The 19,267-nt window shown below is 38.5% G+C and overlaps 1 protein-coding gene across 1 annotated transcript in view; it reads left to right on the top strand.

Annotated features, from left to right (window-relative positions):
• Positions 1-19,267, top strand: part of ZNHIT6 (zinc finger HIT-type containing 6) — a 41,116-nt gene that overhangs the window by 812 nt on the left and 21,037 nt on the right. Inside the window, exons 2-8 of the mRNA XM_067300981.1 lie at positions 610-675; positions 777-883; positions 968-1,053; positions 2,361-2,464; positions 12,214-12,282; positions 13,120-13,200; positions 13,735-13,815. Of these exons, the coding sequence (XP_067157082.1) occupies positions 610-675; positions 777-883; positions 968-1,053; positions 2,361-2,464; positions 12,214-12,282; positions 13,120-13,200; positions 13,735-13,815 (594 nt within the window). The remainder of the gene's footprint in view (positions 1-609; positions 676-776; positions 884-967; positions 1,054-2,360; positions 2,465-12,213; positions 12,283-13,119; positions 13,201-13,734; positions 13,816-19,267) is intronic.

The following is a 19,267-nucleotide window of genomic DNA, read 5'->3' on the forward strand; positions in this document are numbered from 1 at the left end:
AATCAGGAAATATTTTAGCCCACGTATATAAAAACTTGAACATTGTGACTAGGAGGTTCCCTAACTGCAACCTTTGCATTGCTAACAGCTGGAGGAAACTTTGCTGATTTATATCGTCTTGGCTTTTCTGTTTCATTGCAATAAGGGGATTCAGTGTTTGGGTTCAGGTGTGAATTGGGGGCATAAATGCCTCCAGTTACAGGCAGGTGGAGAATGACCAGCCTGCATGTGAGATGCACATTGTGAAGGATGCCAACGCAGAAAAGCGCTGGTAGACCAGGCCCTAAAGCATAAGCTGATGCAGCCTTGCTCTGCTTCCAGTTCTGCGGTTAGCATGTTTTTCTTTCTCTCAAGCATCTCTGTGCTGTGTTGTAATATGGGCAAGACCCCTGCGTGTCTTGGGAGGTATCCCCCATAGCTGGTATGTTACTGTGCCACCTGGCCTAATGCAAAGTATTTGTGTTTCCTCTTTCTGCTTTCACACTTCAAATAACTTTTTCTGAAATCTATGAATGATCGTATAGCACCTGGCTGTTGAGCAGAAGCCTTCCCAAGCCAGTTGGGCATAAAGATGCCACTTTATTAAGAGGTATTTTTTCCTTCTTTCAGATGTGAAACCTGTAGTGAAGAGGAAGCTAAGTACAGGTGTCCACGATGCATGAAATATTCATGCAGGTATCTATTATCTGAATTAAACTGTTCTTCTCCCCCCCCCCCTTCGCTCTTGTGCTGAACCTGGTTTGTTAATGGATGATCTTTTTTGTGTGTCATTTCAGTCTGTTGTGTGTAAAGAAGCATAAGCTTGCACTGAGCTGTAATGGAATCAGGGATAAAACAGCATTTGTCTCTGTAAATGAATTTACTGACTTGAACCTTCTAAGTGGTAAGACTATTTCTTGTGCTTTTTTAAATTCACCTTTTTAGTAGGTTAGCACTACATTTTTTCCTATTTTTCTTTTATCTTCAGATTATCGTTTCCTGGAAGATGTAGGAAGGACAGCTGATGCTGCTGCTCGAGATCTTTCTGTGCATAGGCCAACAACAAATAAATTTGTAAGTTTTAAATTAGGAACTTGGTCAGTTGGAAATAAGGTTGAGTATCTTTGAATTCCCACCAAGGCAGTCCTAATCCAGACTTCAGAGTTGATACCTCTCCTGTGAAGGTAGGAATGGCTCTGACGTTTAGAGCCAGAAATCGAAAGTCTGTAGTTTTACGTAAGAGTAGTATTGATGGCTGCGTCCAATTGCTTAGAAGAATAAATATGCTCTTACAATAATGGATATGGCCGTTCTTGCTGTTTGACAATAGCTGTGTGTTAAGAAAGCCTGAGTGTTTCCTTCCACCTTCACGATGTCTTTTGAGTTTTTAAGTACAGTATTCCCATGTAAGCAATGGGTTTTATAGTTGCCTAAAAATATGTTTCAACATGTACCAAATAAAGGCCGCTAGAGCTCTGTAATGAGTAAACCATTCATTCATAATGGGACAAGGAAGTAAAACCCAGCCCGCTGTGGATAGGAAGAGATTTTGATTGAAACTCTTCCAATTGTTTAAAGCATTAATGAGATCACAAAATATATGGCATTTCCTGAAAGTCCTATGACAAAATTGGGAGGACCAAGATCAGGAAGGAGAGAAAAAAAAATCCACTCTAACATACTTTGATTCATTGATATGTCATGAAAAGGTATCAGAGCCATGTTGTTTTCCAGCTCTCTGAAAGCATGTGAAAGTAGCATTAAACTGCTCAGCTGGAGAGAATTCATGCTGGTGTTTTATTGCAAAGTAGATTCAGAAGGCTCCAACTTTCTGCTTAGGCTGAAGTCACACTCTCTGTCTGTGTGTACGTGATCACAGGGTTGTCATGAGAATAAATGCATTGAAGATGGTGAGATGCTACACAGAGTAACAGTTTTTAGGATTTGGTAGTAGGCACGTTTATAGAATGATATCCTTAGTGCTACCTTCAAATCAGATTTTGTCAGAGTGGATGAAATGGTTCTTGTACGTCCCTTCACTAGCTGGGTTGTAGCCCCAAAACAGCTCCACGGGTAGTGTTACGGCCACAATGGCTGTGCGTGGCTTTCACAGTATGCTTAAGTACTTCTACTGAAAAGAGCTCATAGGCATGCTGGTTTTTAACCTTGGAAAAACTTCACTTGAAAATGTTTCAGGTAGTTTCCTCTGCTAACTTTTTCATTCATCGTTTAAAAAAAAAGAAAAAGTAAAAGAAAGTACTGCATTAAATGTGGCCTTTTCTATACTTTTCCCAAAATTCCCTTCAGAATTACTTTTTTGTTTAATTTTCAGCTTTTGATTATGTTATTCACGTTCAAAAAATGTTTTTATTTTTTGTTAGATAAATTACTTGAGAAATAGAGCTCGGAGGCATAATATCAACCTGAAAACTCTGCCCATTGGATTTACAAAAAGAAGAGAAAATTCAACCATCTTCAATAAGAAGTAAGTCTTTGGTTAGTTATAATCAGCAATATTTTGTTTTCACTGAACACGTAAGGATGAGGGTCTGAATTCATATTGGTATGCTTTCAAAAATCTGTAAGTTCCACAAACTTTTTTAAAGAGCTATTTAAACTTAATATTTCCTGTTGCAGGTTTTCATTTTTTAGGCTCTTTGGGCTCAACTTGACAGCTTATACAATTCGTGCTTTATTTTTGAAAAACACCACCGTTCAGTAGCAACAGGAAGGGGTCAATGCTGTTTTGTTTTTCATCTTCTCCTAACTGACATTCTGAAAGGGCTTTTTTATGGTTTTGTTTCTGGAAGAAAAGAACATTTCTTTAAAGGTTTGTGATAGGAGATAGGTGGGGAATGGTTGCTGAAAATCTCTCTCTGAAGGAGGAAAAAGGCTGTCCTTAAGTCTGTTATACTTGAAACAGCTGCTTCCAAGTACAGTTATTTCTGTTGCAAGCTGTGCTAAGGGTTGAAGCGTGCTAAGAGTATCTGAGCACTTCATATGGCACTGCCTGGAGAGACAAGTGCAGACAGACAGGCATGAATTCAGGAAAAAAAGCTAAGATGATTTCAGGTGTTCTTTCCTTTACCCACTTCTGTGAATTTTCTCTGATACTCAGAAACCATATTTTAAAGTGTTTTCACTGTGGGGAAATATATTTAGAGTACTTCATTAGGACAGGGAAGAGGTCCAGAGTTCAGCTCTGTGATTGTACTGGGGCAGATCTGAATGCCTTCAGACAGTGAGCAGCTGTGTCAGGTATCCCTGCTGGCTCCTCCTGTTATTTTCTTCATGTCCTTAGTGTTGATGGTGAGTTCTGCTCCAGGACATTCTCTGTTACTGACGGATCATGATCTAAAAGCAATGTTTAGAAGAGGAAATCTGAGTGTGCTTTAGTGACTAGCCACCAGGTGTCTCTCTCCGACAAATTAACAAGCCAGATGAAGAACTGTGGAATATGTGCTCTTATATCATTTCTTCTGTTTTGAGAGAAAGCATGATTTCTCATTTTTGCAGATATCTTGTTCTTGGCAGAACATAAGGCATAAAAGAGGTTTAGAAACGTAACTTTTTAAAGTTCATACTTTACCAGTTCTAACTGCCAGAGAAAAAACATGGAAAAGCTCATGGAAGGAAAGGAAATCTGGGATGTTTTCTCCTCCCCCTGCCCCAAATTTATGCATCAGTGAGGCTCTCCTGTTTCCTCAGGGAAGACCTGAGGATAGCCCCAAACCTTGCAGATGCTAGCCAAGTAAGCAGAGGCTGTCTGCCTCCATGCTGACTTTTTTTCTTGGCTACATGCTCTGCTCTCTATAGATATCTTGTACTAGGCTTGTGCTGCTAAAGTATCTCAAGCTTAGAGCTGAGTTTAACTTTCCTGGAGAATCTCCTAAATGTCATGGATGCCTGGCACAACACAAACATCCCTAGGAATACAGGGTAAGAGAGTAGTCTCAAAGAGCCAGAGCAAGTGTAAAGAGCCCAGGCACTCTGGAATCAGCGGCTGAGGAGGGTGGAAGAACAGAACAGACGAAGAGACAGTTTTTGGTCTGTCTTGGTAAGATTCTGGGCATAGTACAATCCTGTGCTGACAGAAATTTGCCTTCACATAGCATGTTTTTCAGGTTTTGTTCTCTAGAAAATCTTTTCCGAGTACATAGTGAAACAGAGCTTGTGTTGGGAATGAATTAATCTTTGAGCTGATTACACATTCACATGTTGTTGTTTTTTCTAACAGAAGCAGATTTAAAATCTAAGAGGATGGGGCAGGGAAGGTGGCTTATTGGCAAATAGTCAAGGAAGTATTTTACTGCCTGGGAAAATACCTTACTTTTTTCTCAATAATAACAGTCCTTTCTTGAAAGTGTTAGCCTGAAAGGGACTTTCAGATCCCATCATAAAGGACTCGATCATGTTTTCCATTCTTAAGAGGACAGGAAAGTAACCATCTGTTTCCTGCAAATGTGGTTCAAGGCTATGGAATATGTGCTGTGGTTACTACAAAAAATAGATGCTTAAAAGTAGAGTAAAACATACACTGTAAAATGTGCTTTTGTCTAGAAAGAAAAAAAGAAAAAGCCTGTCCTGAATTATTGCAGTACTCTATCCAACCTATAGTGGAATAAGTCATATTGGGGCTAAAAAGCTGAAATTTCATATTGTACCTCCTTTAAGGTACAGAAGAAGCTTTGTCAGTGATAATGTTAGAATTTTGTCCTGCCAAAAGGTTGTTTCTTAAGCTTCCAAAATCCCCATACTTCCTTAGATTGCATTGAGGTTTGATATGTCTCATACAGATCAAAAGAAGAAGTTATGACACCTTTAAACAACAGGTTCTTGAGACAGTTCCCCCAACCAAACACATTCTGTCCCTTTCCTTAATGTTGATAGATTCTGCCATTGCTGGGATCAGTTATTTTGTGACAATCTGTCAAGTAGTTTCTGTTGCTAAACATTATCAAAGTTCTTCTGCCTTAGGGTGAGCAGTTTTGAGCTGATTATTCAAGGAAGAGTTTGGCTCTCAGGACAGTTGCAAGCTCATCGCTTGAAAATGGATTAAAGAGCCCCTTTGCACATTCAGAGTAGCATTTTTATGTGATTTGGCTGATAAAGGATATGCAGTAACCATTGAATGCCCTGCGCCTTCCTGTTTTCAGGTTTAAGCCAAGCATTTGCTTAAGACAGACAGGTAGAAGAAACAATCCTTGCTACAATATGCCTTTGTTCCTTTTTTAAAAGGGAAATATAACCTGAATATAGCAGGAAGTTTGCTTTTTTTTTTTTTTTCCCAGTGACACTTTTCAGCTGGATCAACTCTGAACCAGCTCACCGCAAAGCTTAAGCCGCCAGACTTAGCATCTTAAACTGAGTACAGGCTGTTGCCGTCCTGTTTTCTCTCTTGTGCTAATACTGTTACTCATGCAGCAATGAACTGTTTGAATTCACTGATTTAGATAAAAACTAAGCACCTTCTTTAAGTTGGCATGTTAAGTTTTGCCTTCTTTTGTTATGTGGATGCCTGAGGAATCAAACCTCAGGTTTGATCAAACCACAGGCTATCAGCCATTCAGCACTTATCCCATAGGCCTTCATGACACCCATTACCCCTTTGAGTGTAATACTCAGCAAAAAGTTAAGCTGTACAAATAGTTGTTTGATACAAGCTTAGCACTTTGCAGTGCCCAGGTTCTGGTGTGTCTACCCTTCTGTACATCTGAGCCCCTTCTCATGCTGTTTGCCAGTGAGGAGTTGTGGAGGGGTTGCTCCTGAGGTTGGAGATGGGAAGCTGCTCTACCTATGTGCACAGAAAGCTGGGAACAGTCTTTTCTGATGTCCTCTTCACGCTTTCCATGTGAGCCAAGCCGTTAGGCTGTACAAGGCAGGAATGAGAGTAATACAAGACTAGGAAGTACAAGATGTATTCTTGTGTCATCCCCTGCCTCTGCCAGCTCTGGAGGACAGATCAGTGGTTGTTCGGATGAATTAACCAGACTCTTCATCTCCTGGTTTTGGTTAGTTTGTTTGCTAAATGCAGTGTTGTGAAAGCATACGTGCCAATGCTAGGTAACGTATGGTTTAGACTAATCTATAATCTTGAAAATCTAGCTAATGGGGGGGCCAATAGAAAATGGAGTCTGAGTCCAGTTTATAGTGAGCTCTTACCTATGAGACATCAGATATAGAGGTGATGTTTAGGGCGCATATTCGCAAATTTTTTGATGCGTTGCTTCGACCAACTTTGTCTGTGGTGCCCCCATTTCACGATACAGGTGATAGTTCCCCTTCTGGAAGCATGCTGCCATGGACTTGGGATGGGCTGCTGGCATGGGGAGCCTTTGGGAAGGGGATGGGCAGTGCCGCCAGGTGGCAGGTTGGGGCAAGGGTTGGGGCAGCAGTTGGGGAGCTCCAGACAGCAGAGCAAACAGAAGAGCAGAGGGAGCGTGCGGCGCTGGGGCTCCTAGCTCCCTGGCAGGAGGGAGTCGCTGTGATGAAAGGCGAGAACTGGGCAGAGCAGCTCCCTCAGCTCTGCTGTCGGTGCTGCACTGCTCAGACCAGCCCTGCTGCTTACCCATAGCGGTCTCCCCCAGCTACATATCCTCTCTACTCACAGCACCAAAATCCTTTTCTTACCCCTCGTGCCCACTAAGAGGATACAGCTCTCCTCCCTAGTGGTGGGCATGCCTGCAGTTTGAGAATATTTGATCAGATTATATGTGTGGGAGAAGAGGGACTCATTCCCTTTTTCTCTGTTCTTTGCTTTAATACAGTACTGAAAACAAAATATAGTATGGAGACTTAGGAGTAGCATCATATACATGATCATTAGTGTTATGGAAGTTACTTTGAGGTACACTTGAAAACCCCAAAACAACAACTCATTATCCCCAAGTAGATTAAAATAATTAAAATAATTGTTTGAAGTGTTGCTGATATTTAGAATTTACCCAGGAGTTATCTGAGCTGTATTTTGGGCTAACATTACACTGTTAGACCTATTAAACTTAAATCTAGGAGAGCAGGATCCTTGTGCATTTCAGTAAATTTAGCTTTTCAGAACATCCACCTTTGAACATGAGCACTTACTGAGTTCTGTAGCTGAAACCTTTTTTTTAACAACTGAAATGTTTTACTCTCATAGTGAAACTGCAGAAACTTGCAGAATCTAAACAGGGCAGGAGTTTCATTCTTTTACGATAACTACAGTTTGGGTAACTCAGCCTTGACAGTGTCCCTTTGATTTATGCAGGACTCTCAGTTCAGCCCCAGTATGTTTAATTATTGCAACACATATGGTTAGTAAGATCTCCTGCTGCTGTGAGGCCCCTTGATAGAAGACCATATGTGTCACAAAGGAAGTGCACTTCAGTTTCTTCATGGATTGTCTTGCTGTTTACTGTAACTAGGAAACGCTTCAACTTTCAGTAGAAATAATTTGGTTTTACTGTTTATACATCAAATTTCAGTTAGGAATTAGTTCAGTGAAGCTTCAGCTAAATGGAGGCATTCTCTTTTGTGAGCTGCTGTTAGAAGCTGCAAAGTTGATTTGGCATTTTGAACATGGGCTTTTTTTTTATGAAATCAAACTATTGCATGTTCTCTTATATTAATAGGGCTTTTTTTGTTTTCACAAGAGAATCTAGTCATTATTTGGGCTGAATCTTCATTGCTTAAGAAAGTTAAGAAAGGCAATATTATCCAAAGGAGTAGATACTGAATGCCCTGTATTTCAATTAAACTTCAGTATACCAGGTAAGAGTACTGGGTATTATCAAAGTTAGAGGATAATGGTCCTTCATTAAACTTCTCTATTTCCTTTTCTTCCGTTATCAATTCAAAATAATGTAAGAAACACTACAGTATTTGTGCTTTGATGTAAGGTAATACCATGTACTCTTTTTTAAACATCTTAGAGTGTTAGTTGCTGAATAGAAACAAAATGCTCAGTGAATTACTGTCTTTCACAGGCTGACACTAAGTATTTCTTCAGAGCTAGAATTGTAGTTGGTATCTTATGATGCAATAAATTTAGAACTTTGAGTCAATTTCTTTATTAAAAAAAAATATACCTAGAAATGTAAGGCCTTCTGCAGGCAAAATTCTAGGCAAAATTCTGACTGTTCAAAGGAAACCTAGATCAGAAAGTTAAGCTTTATGTGATATTTCATAAATGTTTTGAGAAATATGCAGGCATTGGACCCTTCTAAAAATTCCCCAAGGCATTTACCTGCATCTTCAGGTCCCTAAATCCTTTGTAGGTCTCTTCTTTACTTCTTAGCAGCTGTACTGCCTACACCCACAGTACGTGGAGCATCTTCCTAGGTATTGCATTAACTGTAAAAGACAGTGAGAATCTTTGCAGTTCTTCAGAGAATTAGCAGAAGTTAACAGCCACTGTATATATTCCTGCTACCTTTGTAGCATCAGAACTACTTTCAGTTGTTGCTGTCAAAAATTAAAAAAATTACCTGTATGTAGCTCTGCGAAGAGACTGGAGAGGAAAAATGAATTTGATTATAGAAAATAATTTTGGGGGGAAATTTTAGGAGAAATGAAGGGGAGAGAGATAATTTGCTTTAGAAGAACAGTGATTGCAAAACAGTCCGTCAGTTTAGAACATAATTTGTAGCCACATCTCACGTGGGAGGAGAGGTCCTCAGCTTTTTTTTCTCCCTCTGATTGGCTTCCATGCTTCTGAAGTAGCCAAAATAGGATGTGAAGCCAAGCAGTGCAAGGATGGGCTATGATACTGCTTTTAATGGCATCAAGGATGTGCTGTGCCTCATCCAGATCTATGCTGTTTGGTAGTTTTATAGTCAGTGCCTTGGTATTCAAGAAAACCATGGAGTGGCATTCCATGGCAGCTTAACGGCGTGGAACACTCTAAGCACTTAGCTGTTGCTCAATTTCGGATGACTTACTCAATTAAGCCTTTTTATGTAGAAAATGAACATAGTACATGTCAATTATATTTGAAGGAAATACTACCCTAGTGAGCCATAATGGAAAATGAAGTCAGTGAAATCTGAAGCCAGGATATCTAATTTTAATCTGAACTTTTTGTGAAGCAACTTTGTTAACATCTACAGTTGACATCAAGTTCTCTAATCGTGCAGAAATCACTGATGGTGAGGAATGCTTCACTATATTAATGGGCATCCAGCAGATTGTTACAAATCTGTTTTACTTAGGGAAACTCACTATATAGAAGTATTGCTGTTTTTCAAGATTTTATTTTACAGTGAAGTGTATGAGACTATACCAGTTCTAAGTTTCTTTCTTCCTTGCTTTCTTCTACACAGTTCTTACTCTAAGTTCTTTCTCTCTGCTATTTACTTCCAGACAAGAATACTTTGAAGAGAGGTGAAGTAAATAAACCCAGTTTACATATTAGCATGCTGAAAAATCAACACTTCTGTTTTTCCAAAGTGTAACTTTTTGACAAGAAATTACGTTTTTAATTTCCGTGTTCAGACTTCCCTGATTTGTAGCCTTTTCTGAGCACTAATCCCTAGGCTAAGTTGTGCCTGGAAGGGGGAGGGAGAGTGAAAGTCTAAAAAGATCCCTCTAAGCTGATTATACAGCTGCAGTGATGTACTGACTCTGCCTCAATGAGCCAACAGGGACCTGCTGTTGCATGTGAGATCAGACTCTGTTATGAGACTACAGTTTCTACAGATAGATAAGGAGTACTCTAAAACAGCAAGTACAATTGTGGAACATTTCTTTTTTAAATGCCCATTGCAGAGACAGCCATGGGCATGTATTTAGGGCACATAGGCGTTTCTCTGATCTGTGTCACAGTTTGTCTATTTACGCTTGGGAGCAGAGGTACTCCCCTTGCTTTGGCTATCTTGACTGAAATAATTTAGGATAAAGAAAGTCCTTATCACAATAAGAGTTGGTCACTTAAAACAGAAGAACATATTCTGTTTGAACAAATTATGGAAGGTGGTGAGTTAAATGAAAAAAATGCTAGAAAGCCTTATTTTAGTTGATAACATAAAACAAAAGCCTCATTTGAGCAGTCCTATAAATGCGTATTTTAGTAAGTGTGCCCATCCTTAGTGCTTCCTGCAGCAAATTGCGTTGTTCACGATTCTAAGTTTTAAGATTACCAACTTTTCTAAAACCTTGGGAAAGTGCTTTAAATTAATACAGTACCATGTTAATATATGTCTGAGAAAGGAATCACAAACTTGTTAATAGTCAGTTGAACTGGACCCACAATCCTCTTGATACTTCAGTTTGCACTATGTGTAGAGCAAAGTTGATGCCTCTTTTAATTGACAAGGTAAAGAACTGCAAAACCGTGTTTGACTTGTCTTTCAAAAAGCCCCATATGTCCAAGAAACTCACAGCTTTTGAATTATTTCAAAACATTCTTCAATTCGGGAGCTAGAGACTGTGCTATAGCGACATGCCAAACAGCATGTAATCCACGAGGCAAGATACTGTGTCAGTTTCTAGTTACATATGCCGTTTAATTAACCACTTCTGTGTTATCCTCCAGCTCTGATCGCAACATCTTCTTCCCTCTTTCAAACCTGATCTGCTCATTTAAGGAAGGCTCCCTCATTCTCAGCTTTAGCAAGCTTGAGCAGGTAGATGTGAAGAATTACAAGGCATACTGCACATCTCCACTGAGTCCCATGTTGCTTTGTGGACCTTAGCCTTCATTTATTCCTTTTTCAGATTACTAGATAGTGTTCTTGCTTGCCCATCCTTTGGAAAACACTAGCACTTACCAATTTTACTTATACTATAGGAAGTATAATTCAGCTCTAAAGCTCAGTTTTCTCCTAGGAATGATTAGATAAGGGAATGATTGTTTATTTGGTAAGTGCACTTTGTAAAGTGTTTGCATTTAAAAAGTAGTATCATAGTTAATTGAACTTAGCAACCAATTTGTTGTCTACTGTTTTGTAGTACATGCTACTGGATGCACGTACACTTTTCTCTGTAGCCGACTAGTTCCTGCTGGATAATGTTTCATCTGCCTGATAAGCAAATTAAACAGCGTGTTGGAACAACAGCATTTTATTTTCAATCATAGTACCAAGAAGTTTGCAAAACTGGTGCTGATTATCTTGGAGATAATGATTCATAGGTCTTAAGTAGTAAAAAATAGTACCATAGTAAGTTCCCACACTTCAGACAGATGTCTAGCCTCTGCTTTCTAAATGGTATTAGTTCCTTCTGCCTTTCCCTTAATCTTCACTATCGGTCATGACTGGAAAATTCTGAACCAGAGCAGATTGCCATGCACATACCTGTTAGACTGTGCTTTTTCTTAGGAGATTTCCTTTAGAAAGAGATTGTTATATTCACTTACAGATTGGGGGAAAGTGAAGCAATGAGGAGAAAAGTAGTTTGTCTTAAGTCAGTCAGCAGTGACTTCAGCAGCTTTTCTGCAGACAAGTGACAAAGCCAGGCAGAAGTTTTCTGATCTAGAAAAGTATCCCCTAGGCAATACAGCCTTTCTTAACATGGTATTGCACTAATAAACCACATTTTAGTAGTTTTTATTCTGAGGTATTAATTATGCTAGCTGGAAGGAGAAGATGGTCATACAACCAGTGAACTGGAGAGGGGTACATGAGATCAATTTTTTTCTCTACCACAAGCTTTCTGTGTGATCTTTCTGTAAAACATTGAATGTCTCTAACTTCTATTGTCCCTGTTATGCCAAAATGTAGCTCCTTGCCCACACACACTCCTTTCCTATTTGGATGATCACTGCCCAAAAAGACTAGTCTCTTATTTTGTGTGGAGCCTGGCCTTGGCTGGGACCTCTGGCTATTATCGTTGCTATCGGTTGGCAACCTGTCCAGGTGGTATGCCAAAAAGCATTTTCCTTTCCTCAAATTAAAGGGCAACTATGCACACAGCAACTCAGCTAGGAGATGCTGCTTCTTAAAAGGTGACATGTTGTTGATCAGTTGATTATCTTATCAAGTCATATCTTGACTACATTTGTAAGGAAGAGATTTTTTGCCTTCTGAGGACACCAAACTCAGTAGAAGCTGGGAGCTGCTGCCTCTTTCAAGGTGCTTCTCACAGGTCCTCCACCTGCCCCCTTTACTCCAAAAATGCCAATCAAAATCTGACACTATATATAGTATTTTTCCATCTATGTCAAAGGCTACCAAGCTGTATCATGGAAAAAAACACAAGTAATAGTTACCAGCTAACATTACTGCAGCATTAAGAGTGTGCATTTCTTTTTCTTTTCAGGGAACAAAAGTTTTACTGGCATTTGAAACTCGTATTTCCTCACTGTCATGCTGAATACACATTAAAAAGGTACAGAGCTTGAAAAACAGAATTTTATAAAGTTTAAATTAGTCTGCTAGAATTAAACTACAAAATATTTTGATGTGTTCTCAACTATTTCTTTCATACAAGGTAAATTCAAATATTTCTGTCTTTATTAAAGAAGCATTTAAGTTTAAATAAATTATTTGAAGGTCTATAGTCCTTTTCTATTTGAAAGCTAGAACAAATTTTATTTTCAAATTGAGTAACTTTACAAAATGTTTGATTGCTAGTCTTATGTAAATAGAGCAGCTTGTATATACATGATGGTCATATCCTATACACCTGACATACTCTGTTCTCATGGAGCAGACAAATCAACAAGATTTCCCTTCTCTCCTTGCCATCACACTGAAGCTGGCCTTCATATAGGACGCAATGGTTGCACTGTTCCCTTTGCAGGAAAGCCAACAAGCCCATTTTACCGAGGACAAAAAATAAACTTCTATTAACAAAATTTTCTCTATTTTTTCCTTCATCATAAGTTTTCCTAGCCTGAAGTATGAGATTATTTCATAGCCTGAGAAGTGTGCCCTGTCTGCTGTTAGGGCTGTAGGAACAGCATGTTTCTGCTGCAGGGTTAGAAATGGAGATATGCATCTGTTTACTCCCCATGGATGCTAATGAAGTCCCAGTGTTGAAATTGAGGCAGAGCTGTCAAGTACCTGTGCTGTATTGATACACGCTTAAAATCCTCCCATAAACTACTTCATTGTGCCACTGTAGCATGCAAATATATAGCTTCTTCCATATGACTCAGATAATAACTTTTTGTGTACATGATGAACCATGTCTTATGTATTTGATTTTTATCTTTGGTGAAAGGGTGCCAGAGGATAAAACACTCACTGATATCCTTAAGCCCTATATTGATCCAGTGGAGTCAGATCCTGTAGTTTGTCAAAGGTATGTATTTGAATAACTTTTTTTTTTTTTTTGCCTCATTCATCTAATTCACTAGTAAAAGAACAGAATGGTTCTGAACAGATCAGTTAAACTTGCTGCAATTTAAGTATGTAGAGTTGAGTTCCCAGACAGTGGTATATCCTTAATTCCTGGGATGAAAACCATCCTAACATTCACTAACGAACCCTTTGTACAGGCACCAAATTTAAAGCAGGAGAAGTTTAAGAAATTGATTCCTGGCATAAAGGTCAAATAAAGCAACTGAAATTCTAAAAAAAGTGTAACCAGAATTAACCACAGTGGTGGCAGTGAACCCTTTCTTTGGAAGAAGTAGAAAAGCATGTTAGCAATCACAGCCCTAATTTATAGCAGATCTTTAGCATGTGGCAAATGATTGTCTTTATGAACAAATATACTCTTTTGATTCTTGACATGCAAAAAGTATCCATCTCTTGCTGATAATAAGAAGAAAAAGTCTGAAGTACACAACTGTTTCTTAAGGTCTGTTGCTTTTTTTTTTTTTTTTTTTTTCAGATTAAAAATCTATACAATGTCTCCTCAGTCAGATGTACAAATTTTAATGAAAATAGAAAACAGAAGACAAAACTCCATCAGGTAAAATTTATCTTTAGCTTGTGTGATTATTAGCTAAAAATAATTTTTAAAATTTTTGAATATACTTCCTTGTCTTTAATATAGCAAGTAAAAATTGCATGATCTCTTGGATTAAAATTCACTGAGTAATGCGTAACCATTTTTTTTTAAAATCAGCTAAAAAGGTTATTTCTTTGTCTTTTAATATGTCAACATTGAAATTTCTGTGCGATTACTCTGAGCAGTAAATTCAGCTGGCTCATGCCTGAACAGCTTCAGCAGTTAACAGCGCTCACAGCCGCACTGCCGGAACGGTGTGCGTGCCTGTACCTGAGCTGCTTCAGCAAGAGTCCGTGCAAATGTGTCAGTGGTTGCAGTGAAGATGGGTTTGTGTTAAACACTGAATGATTGTACTGACCAGCAGAAACATAGGTATCCGTTCCCTTCTGCAAGCTCCTCTGTGGAGATGATTAACCTCCCCAAGAGAGCTGAAGTGACAGCTGAGGAGAGCTATCTTTTTAAAATGCTGCAGCAAAAATTACTTGCTTACCAACACCCAATCACTGCATCTAAAAATAATACCTTTTTCTCAGTGGTACTAGTTCATCACTCTGGATGCAGGCTTTCAAGTTTCCAGAATTCTGACTTCTGAAGAACAGCTTTGTTTCCATAAGAAATAATAATCTTAAACTTCAAAATTAAACTCTTAAAAAAAACAATTTTTGATGTTATAAATACCATTTTGAACACTCCACCCTGTTGTCATTGTTACCGAAAAGGGTATGTACTAGCCTTAATATCATAGCTTATTGTGGTTGACCAGGGATTCCTAGTTAGGATTCTTAGAGTACATTCTTTTCTTCAAATGTAACAAATGTAAAAAATCTGCTTCCCTGAAGCATGGGATATTATTTCTAAGGAAATATAATAGAAATGTTAAAAGAATTCCTGTTGTAAATGGACTTCCTATTTGTGTCAGATTTCATTTCATAGTAACTGCTTTGAAAAAATGTGTGTAATATGCTTCAAAATTCAAGACCTATGTATAAACTCTTCATGGTTTTGACTTTTTTTTTCTTTTTGCAGTCATTTGAAATATGGGTATAAAATTTGCCTTCAGAGAATTGTCAGCTGTAAACCTTTTGTTTTTGAGTAAAATGTCTGGACCGATTTCCATTTATTTCAAAATGGCCAAATTCTGTGTTCTTAGTGGGGCTGTTTCTCTCCCCACATGCTCATTCTCTCCACCAGATCTAATGTTTGGGAACAAAATCTATATAGTATGATGTCTGCATGACTGTCTGTTATGTTTGGAAGGACAGGACATTGCAGGTAATTGAAAAATGCTGATCTTGTTAGCCACCCTGGAAAGTTCGGTGCAGAAGCACCGAGGCAGGTGAAGCTTTCTCAGCTCTCTCCCTGCTGTATTTCCCAGTGCTCCATGGAGGGGACTGTTCAGCACAGGCGCTTTAACCATGCCACTGCCTGGAACCAGGTTGTATATAATGTTGCACCCAAGTAAAGAAGCCCTTCTAGAGCTCAGGTTGGTGAAAGGAGAGCAGAAACAATTTCCCATTTGAGTGTATTTTTAGTGGGCTCTTCTGCTCACGTGTCATTATTGTATTCGGGACAGGTTCTTGGAGATTAACAATTTTCACTGTCCCCTTCTTTATACTCAGGCTAACGCAGCAAAAACTGAAAATTGGTTCAAGATGTTATTGCTGTACACCTCCTTGCAGTACCTGATTGGAAAAGCCATATTCATACAATGTTATTGAATATTCATTGATATTCATTGGTATTTTTTAAGTATAGTGATATTTATGCATGGCTTTTTTTTGCTGGTATTTTAGCTTTTACCTTTTGGAGTCTTTTTTAGTTATACAAGTATTAATGACTGCTTAAAATGTTAGGGGAACAAAATATTTGGAGAATGTTGTTTTCAAATAGATGCCTGGTTTCTTACATTTTAAATTTAAAAAAAAGGAAAAACAGCTTCCATAAGAGTAGGTAAAGTTCAACTTTTTATCTTTTAACTAGTGTAGTAAATTGCATACGAGGCTTGGGAAAGCGGCCAACTTGATGTCCAAGTGGACAATCTCTTGTGCTCATCAGTTTCTTTTGTTGCTTAACCATTTTCATTTTCTGAAATGGATATAATGCTTCCTTAGTTCACAGATTTGTTGAGAGCATTATTTTTTATGAAACTTTTTAGAAGAACCTCAGAAGTTCTTCTACACTTAAAATAAGTATCCTTAAGCTCAAGCTTGATGCCGTATGCCCTCGATATCCAAGTTATGGTAATTAGTATTTATCTCACTTAGTGAATGTGAAGCTTAAAAAGAACTGTAGAAAGTTTAAAATAGAGAAGTGTTTTCTTTGAAAAATGTGACTCCTCACTTGAAAATTACCTGAACCTGTTCCCAGAAATCAGTGGAGCAGGCCCAGCTGTGGCAATGCAGATAGGTCAAGGAAGCAGCACACTGGAAGAAAACTCCACTGCGCAAAGGCAGGAGCTCAGTTTGTTTGAGATGATTGTACCACTATGTCAGCAGAAAAGCATCTTCTGTCAATGGAAGCTGTCTCTGTGCCAGCAGACTCTGTCAGTGTAAGGTGCTAGCATGGTTGTCGTGATAAAGGCTCTGTGAGGGAGTTTAAGTTTTTACTGTAGTTTCATTACAGTCAGGTAAGAGAAAACGCATTTTGATTTCTTTGCTTTTTGGCCCCTCCCAGTTAAAGTAATTTGAGGCTTTTGCTGTCCCGTTCTAAAAATCGGTACCTGGAATTGCCGTGGAAATATTTGCTGTTGAAGCAGGCTGACTCGCTTCTCAGTAATGCTCTGTGGGACCAGTAGCTGAACACTGGCCTCTGCCGCACCGCAGTCCCTTCGTCCCGGCACCTCTGCAGGGAGCTATGAACTGCCTGCTGTGGGTAGTCCTGAGCGCCATTGTACGCGCGCACCCTGTGCCACCTCGTTCTGCCAGGTTTTAGGTTTACTGTTCCTGCAGTATGGCAAAATCCTCTGTTGTCGCTTTGTGGGCAGATTGGAGGAGTAGGATTGGTATAGCCCACCAATACCTGCAAGGCTACGTTAATGTTCTGCTATCCAGAGCTTCCGCTGTGCCCATCGCAAAAATTACTTCTCCACCAGTACTAGATACTAGGAAGACTTTAAAGATTTAAGTTGTTGAATCAGATGTTGTTTTTAGGCTTAGCAGAACCTTTTGAGAAAAATACTTTTCATAGTTACAATTACGTATTAATGAGGCAGTGCAGTGCTGTTTCTGAGAACATCTAAGCAGGATTATTATGGGTTATAAAATGTTAGGCTTCTAGTTTCAAGATAACCATTTTACAGAAGGATTTTGGTATTTCCTGCAAATGTTTATAAACCATGAGTTTGTGGTTTAGTTTAGGCTGTTTTCTATGTTTCACAGCAAACATCATTTTAGTTTGAAGGGCCTTTGCAGAATGCTTTAAATTTCTTTTTGTGTGGGTTTTTTTTCCTTCTCCAGAAATATAGATTAGCCATCTAATACACATTTCTGCTTCTTTATGGGAGTTCTGCAGAACTTTAAAAAAGCAGCTGGATAAATCCATTATATCTATTGCGTAGATACGATGGATATTGCGTAAATACAATGGATAGCTGCTAAACAATATGGTGCTTGCCTTCTTCATGCTCGTTGCCTTTAATAATCAGTGGTGATGGTTCTTAGAGAAAACTTTCTCATCTGTAATAAGCTCTTATTTCTATTTCCTTGTTCCTTATCCTGATCTGCCTCCTGTCTTGTCTAAAACTGACATGTCAGGATTGCTTGCAGAATGAATTGATAGCACTCCACAATTATTTGGAGTGACCACGATGGAGTAACCTAACCCATAATCTCTCCTAATGTCAACTCCACCCATCACCTAATATTATATGACACAACTGTTAACTGCTTGACAGTCTTCTCATTTAACTGTCCTTTGCTTTATTAGGACTCTTATGAAGGAGATTTTAAAAACATAAGTGTTGCACAACTTTCTTCTTTAAAACCTTGGTTTGGAAAGAATCTGCATTTGGATGGGTTGTTATAATAGTTTTCCATTTGGTGGTGCTTTCCTCTATCACCTGTTATGCAATATTCAGTTGGTGTCCATTCTCTCCTCAACTGAAACTATTCCAAGAAAGGTTTAACTGCTGCCTCTTGGATGATTTTTGCAGTCTACATTCTTTTATAGAGCAGTCTTTTCTTCAGAATAAATTAATGTCCTTACTGTCTTCAGTCCTTTATTTGGGATGCCTTCAAAGTGACTTCATATGGTAAGAGTATTGCTTTTTCCACTAAAGAAAGGAAAGATGCAATTGCCAAATTATACAATCTGGTTTGAAAAGTACACCTTCTCATTTTCCTGAGAATTGCCTTATTACGCTTTGTATTTAAAAAAAAAAAAATTCCAAGAACACACTCTTGATATTTGTTGTAATTAAATTAATGGATAGAATAGAGTTTTTCATAACTACAAATATTTGATGGAATAGTTACTAACTCATTTTTATCATATAAGATGATCCTATTTTTAAAATAAGAATAACTGCAACAGAATTGTTTTACAGTAAGTATTTTTACCTAAAAGACAATTAAGTAAACCATAATGAAGTTAAACCATACAACTGGAAGATCTGTTTTACTGCATTCAGTAACATTGTGCATGAAGCCAGTTTAGATAGCTGCCTATCTTTGACCAGACTTCTTTAGTTTAATGGAATTAAAAAGTAGTGCTATCTTAAATATCGACGTTAGGTCTTTTTTACATGTTCATTCTTTTCTTTGGCTGTTAGTATATTTGGAGTGACATGTGAAACACTGTTTCAGAATAAGTTGCTATGAAATGCTCTTTGAGCTTTGAAAATACCAGTACGCACTGATTGAATGTTTAGGTACTTGGAAAATTTGACCCTGTTGGTCTTAAAAGCTTGGAAAGTCCACTGCAGTCAGTGAACCATATCCTTCAAGGAGCTGGAGTACCTACCAACACCAGACTATATCCTGTAGTTTTGCTGAGATAAAACCCTTCAGCAGTGTTAGCATACAGATTCAGTTGTAGCATTGGTGTTTGTATCGGTGGTACTGGTGCAGCTCATGCTTCAATTAGTCGGAAAGCAAAAAATATGAAAACAGTTGCAACATCAAAGGGCTTCTTGCTCTCTGTGGTGACGTTGGCTAGTACATGTGAGAACACTGGCCTGTTTGCCACTTAATTCTTGTGGGCCACTGGAAGAAAATCTGCTAAGCAAGTATCAGAGGTTCTTCTCTATTAAATGCCATTGCTTTATGGTGGTGAACACTTATTTTGCTTTAACTGATCCAATGCAGTTGCTTTCCCAGAATGCTGGACGAGGTTAGTAATTTTGGAGCGCTTTCCTGTCTCAAAATCAGCTGGCACAAATGAGAGTTATTTCCTTGGATGACTGAGTTCTATGCTA

This window comes from Apteryx mantelli, chromosome 8, assembly GCF_036417845.1.
Source record: "Apteryx mantelli isolate bAptMan1 chromosome 8, bAptMan1.hap1, whole genome shotgun sequence".
Taxonomy (NCBI): Eukaryota; Metazoa; Chordata; class Aves; order Apterygiformes; family Apterygidae; genus Apteryx; species Apteryx mantelli.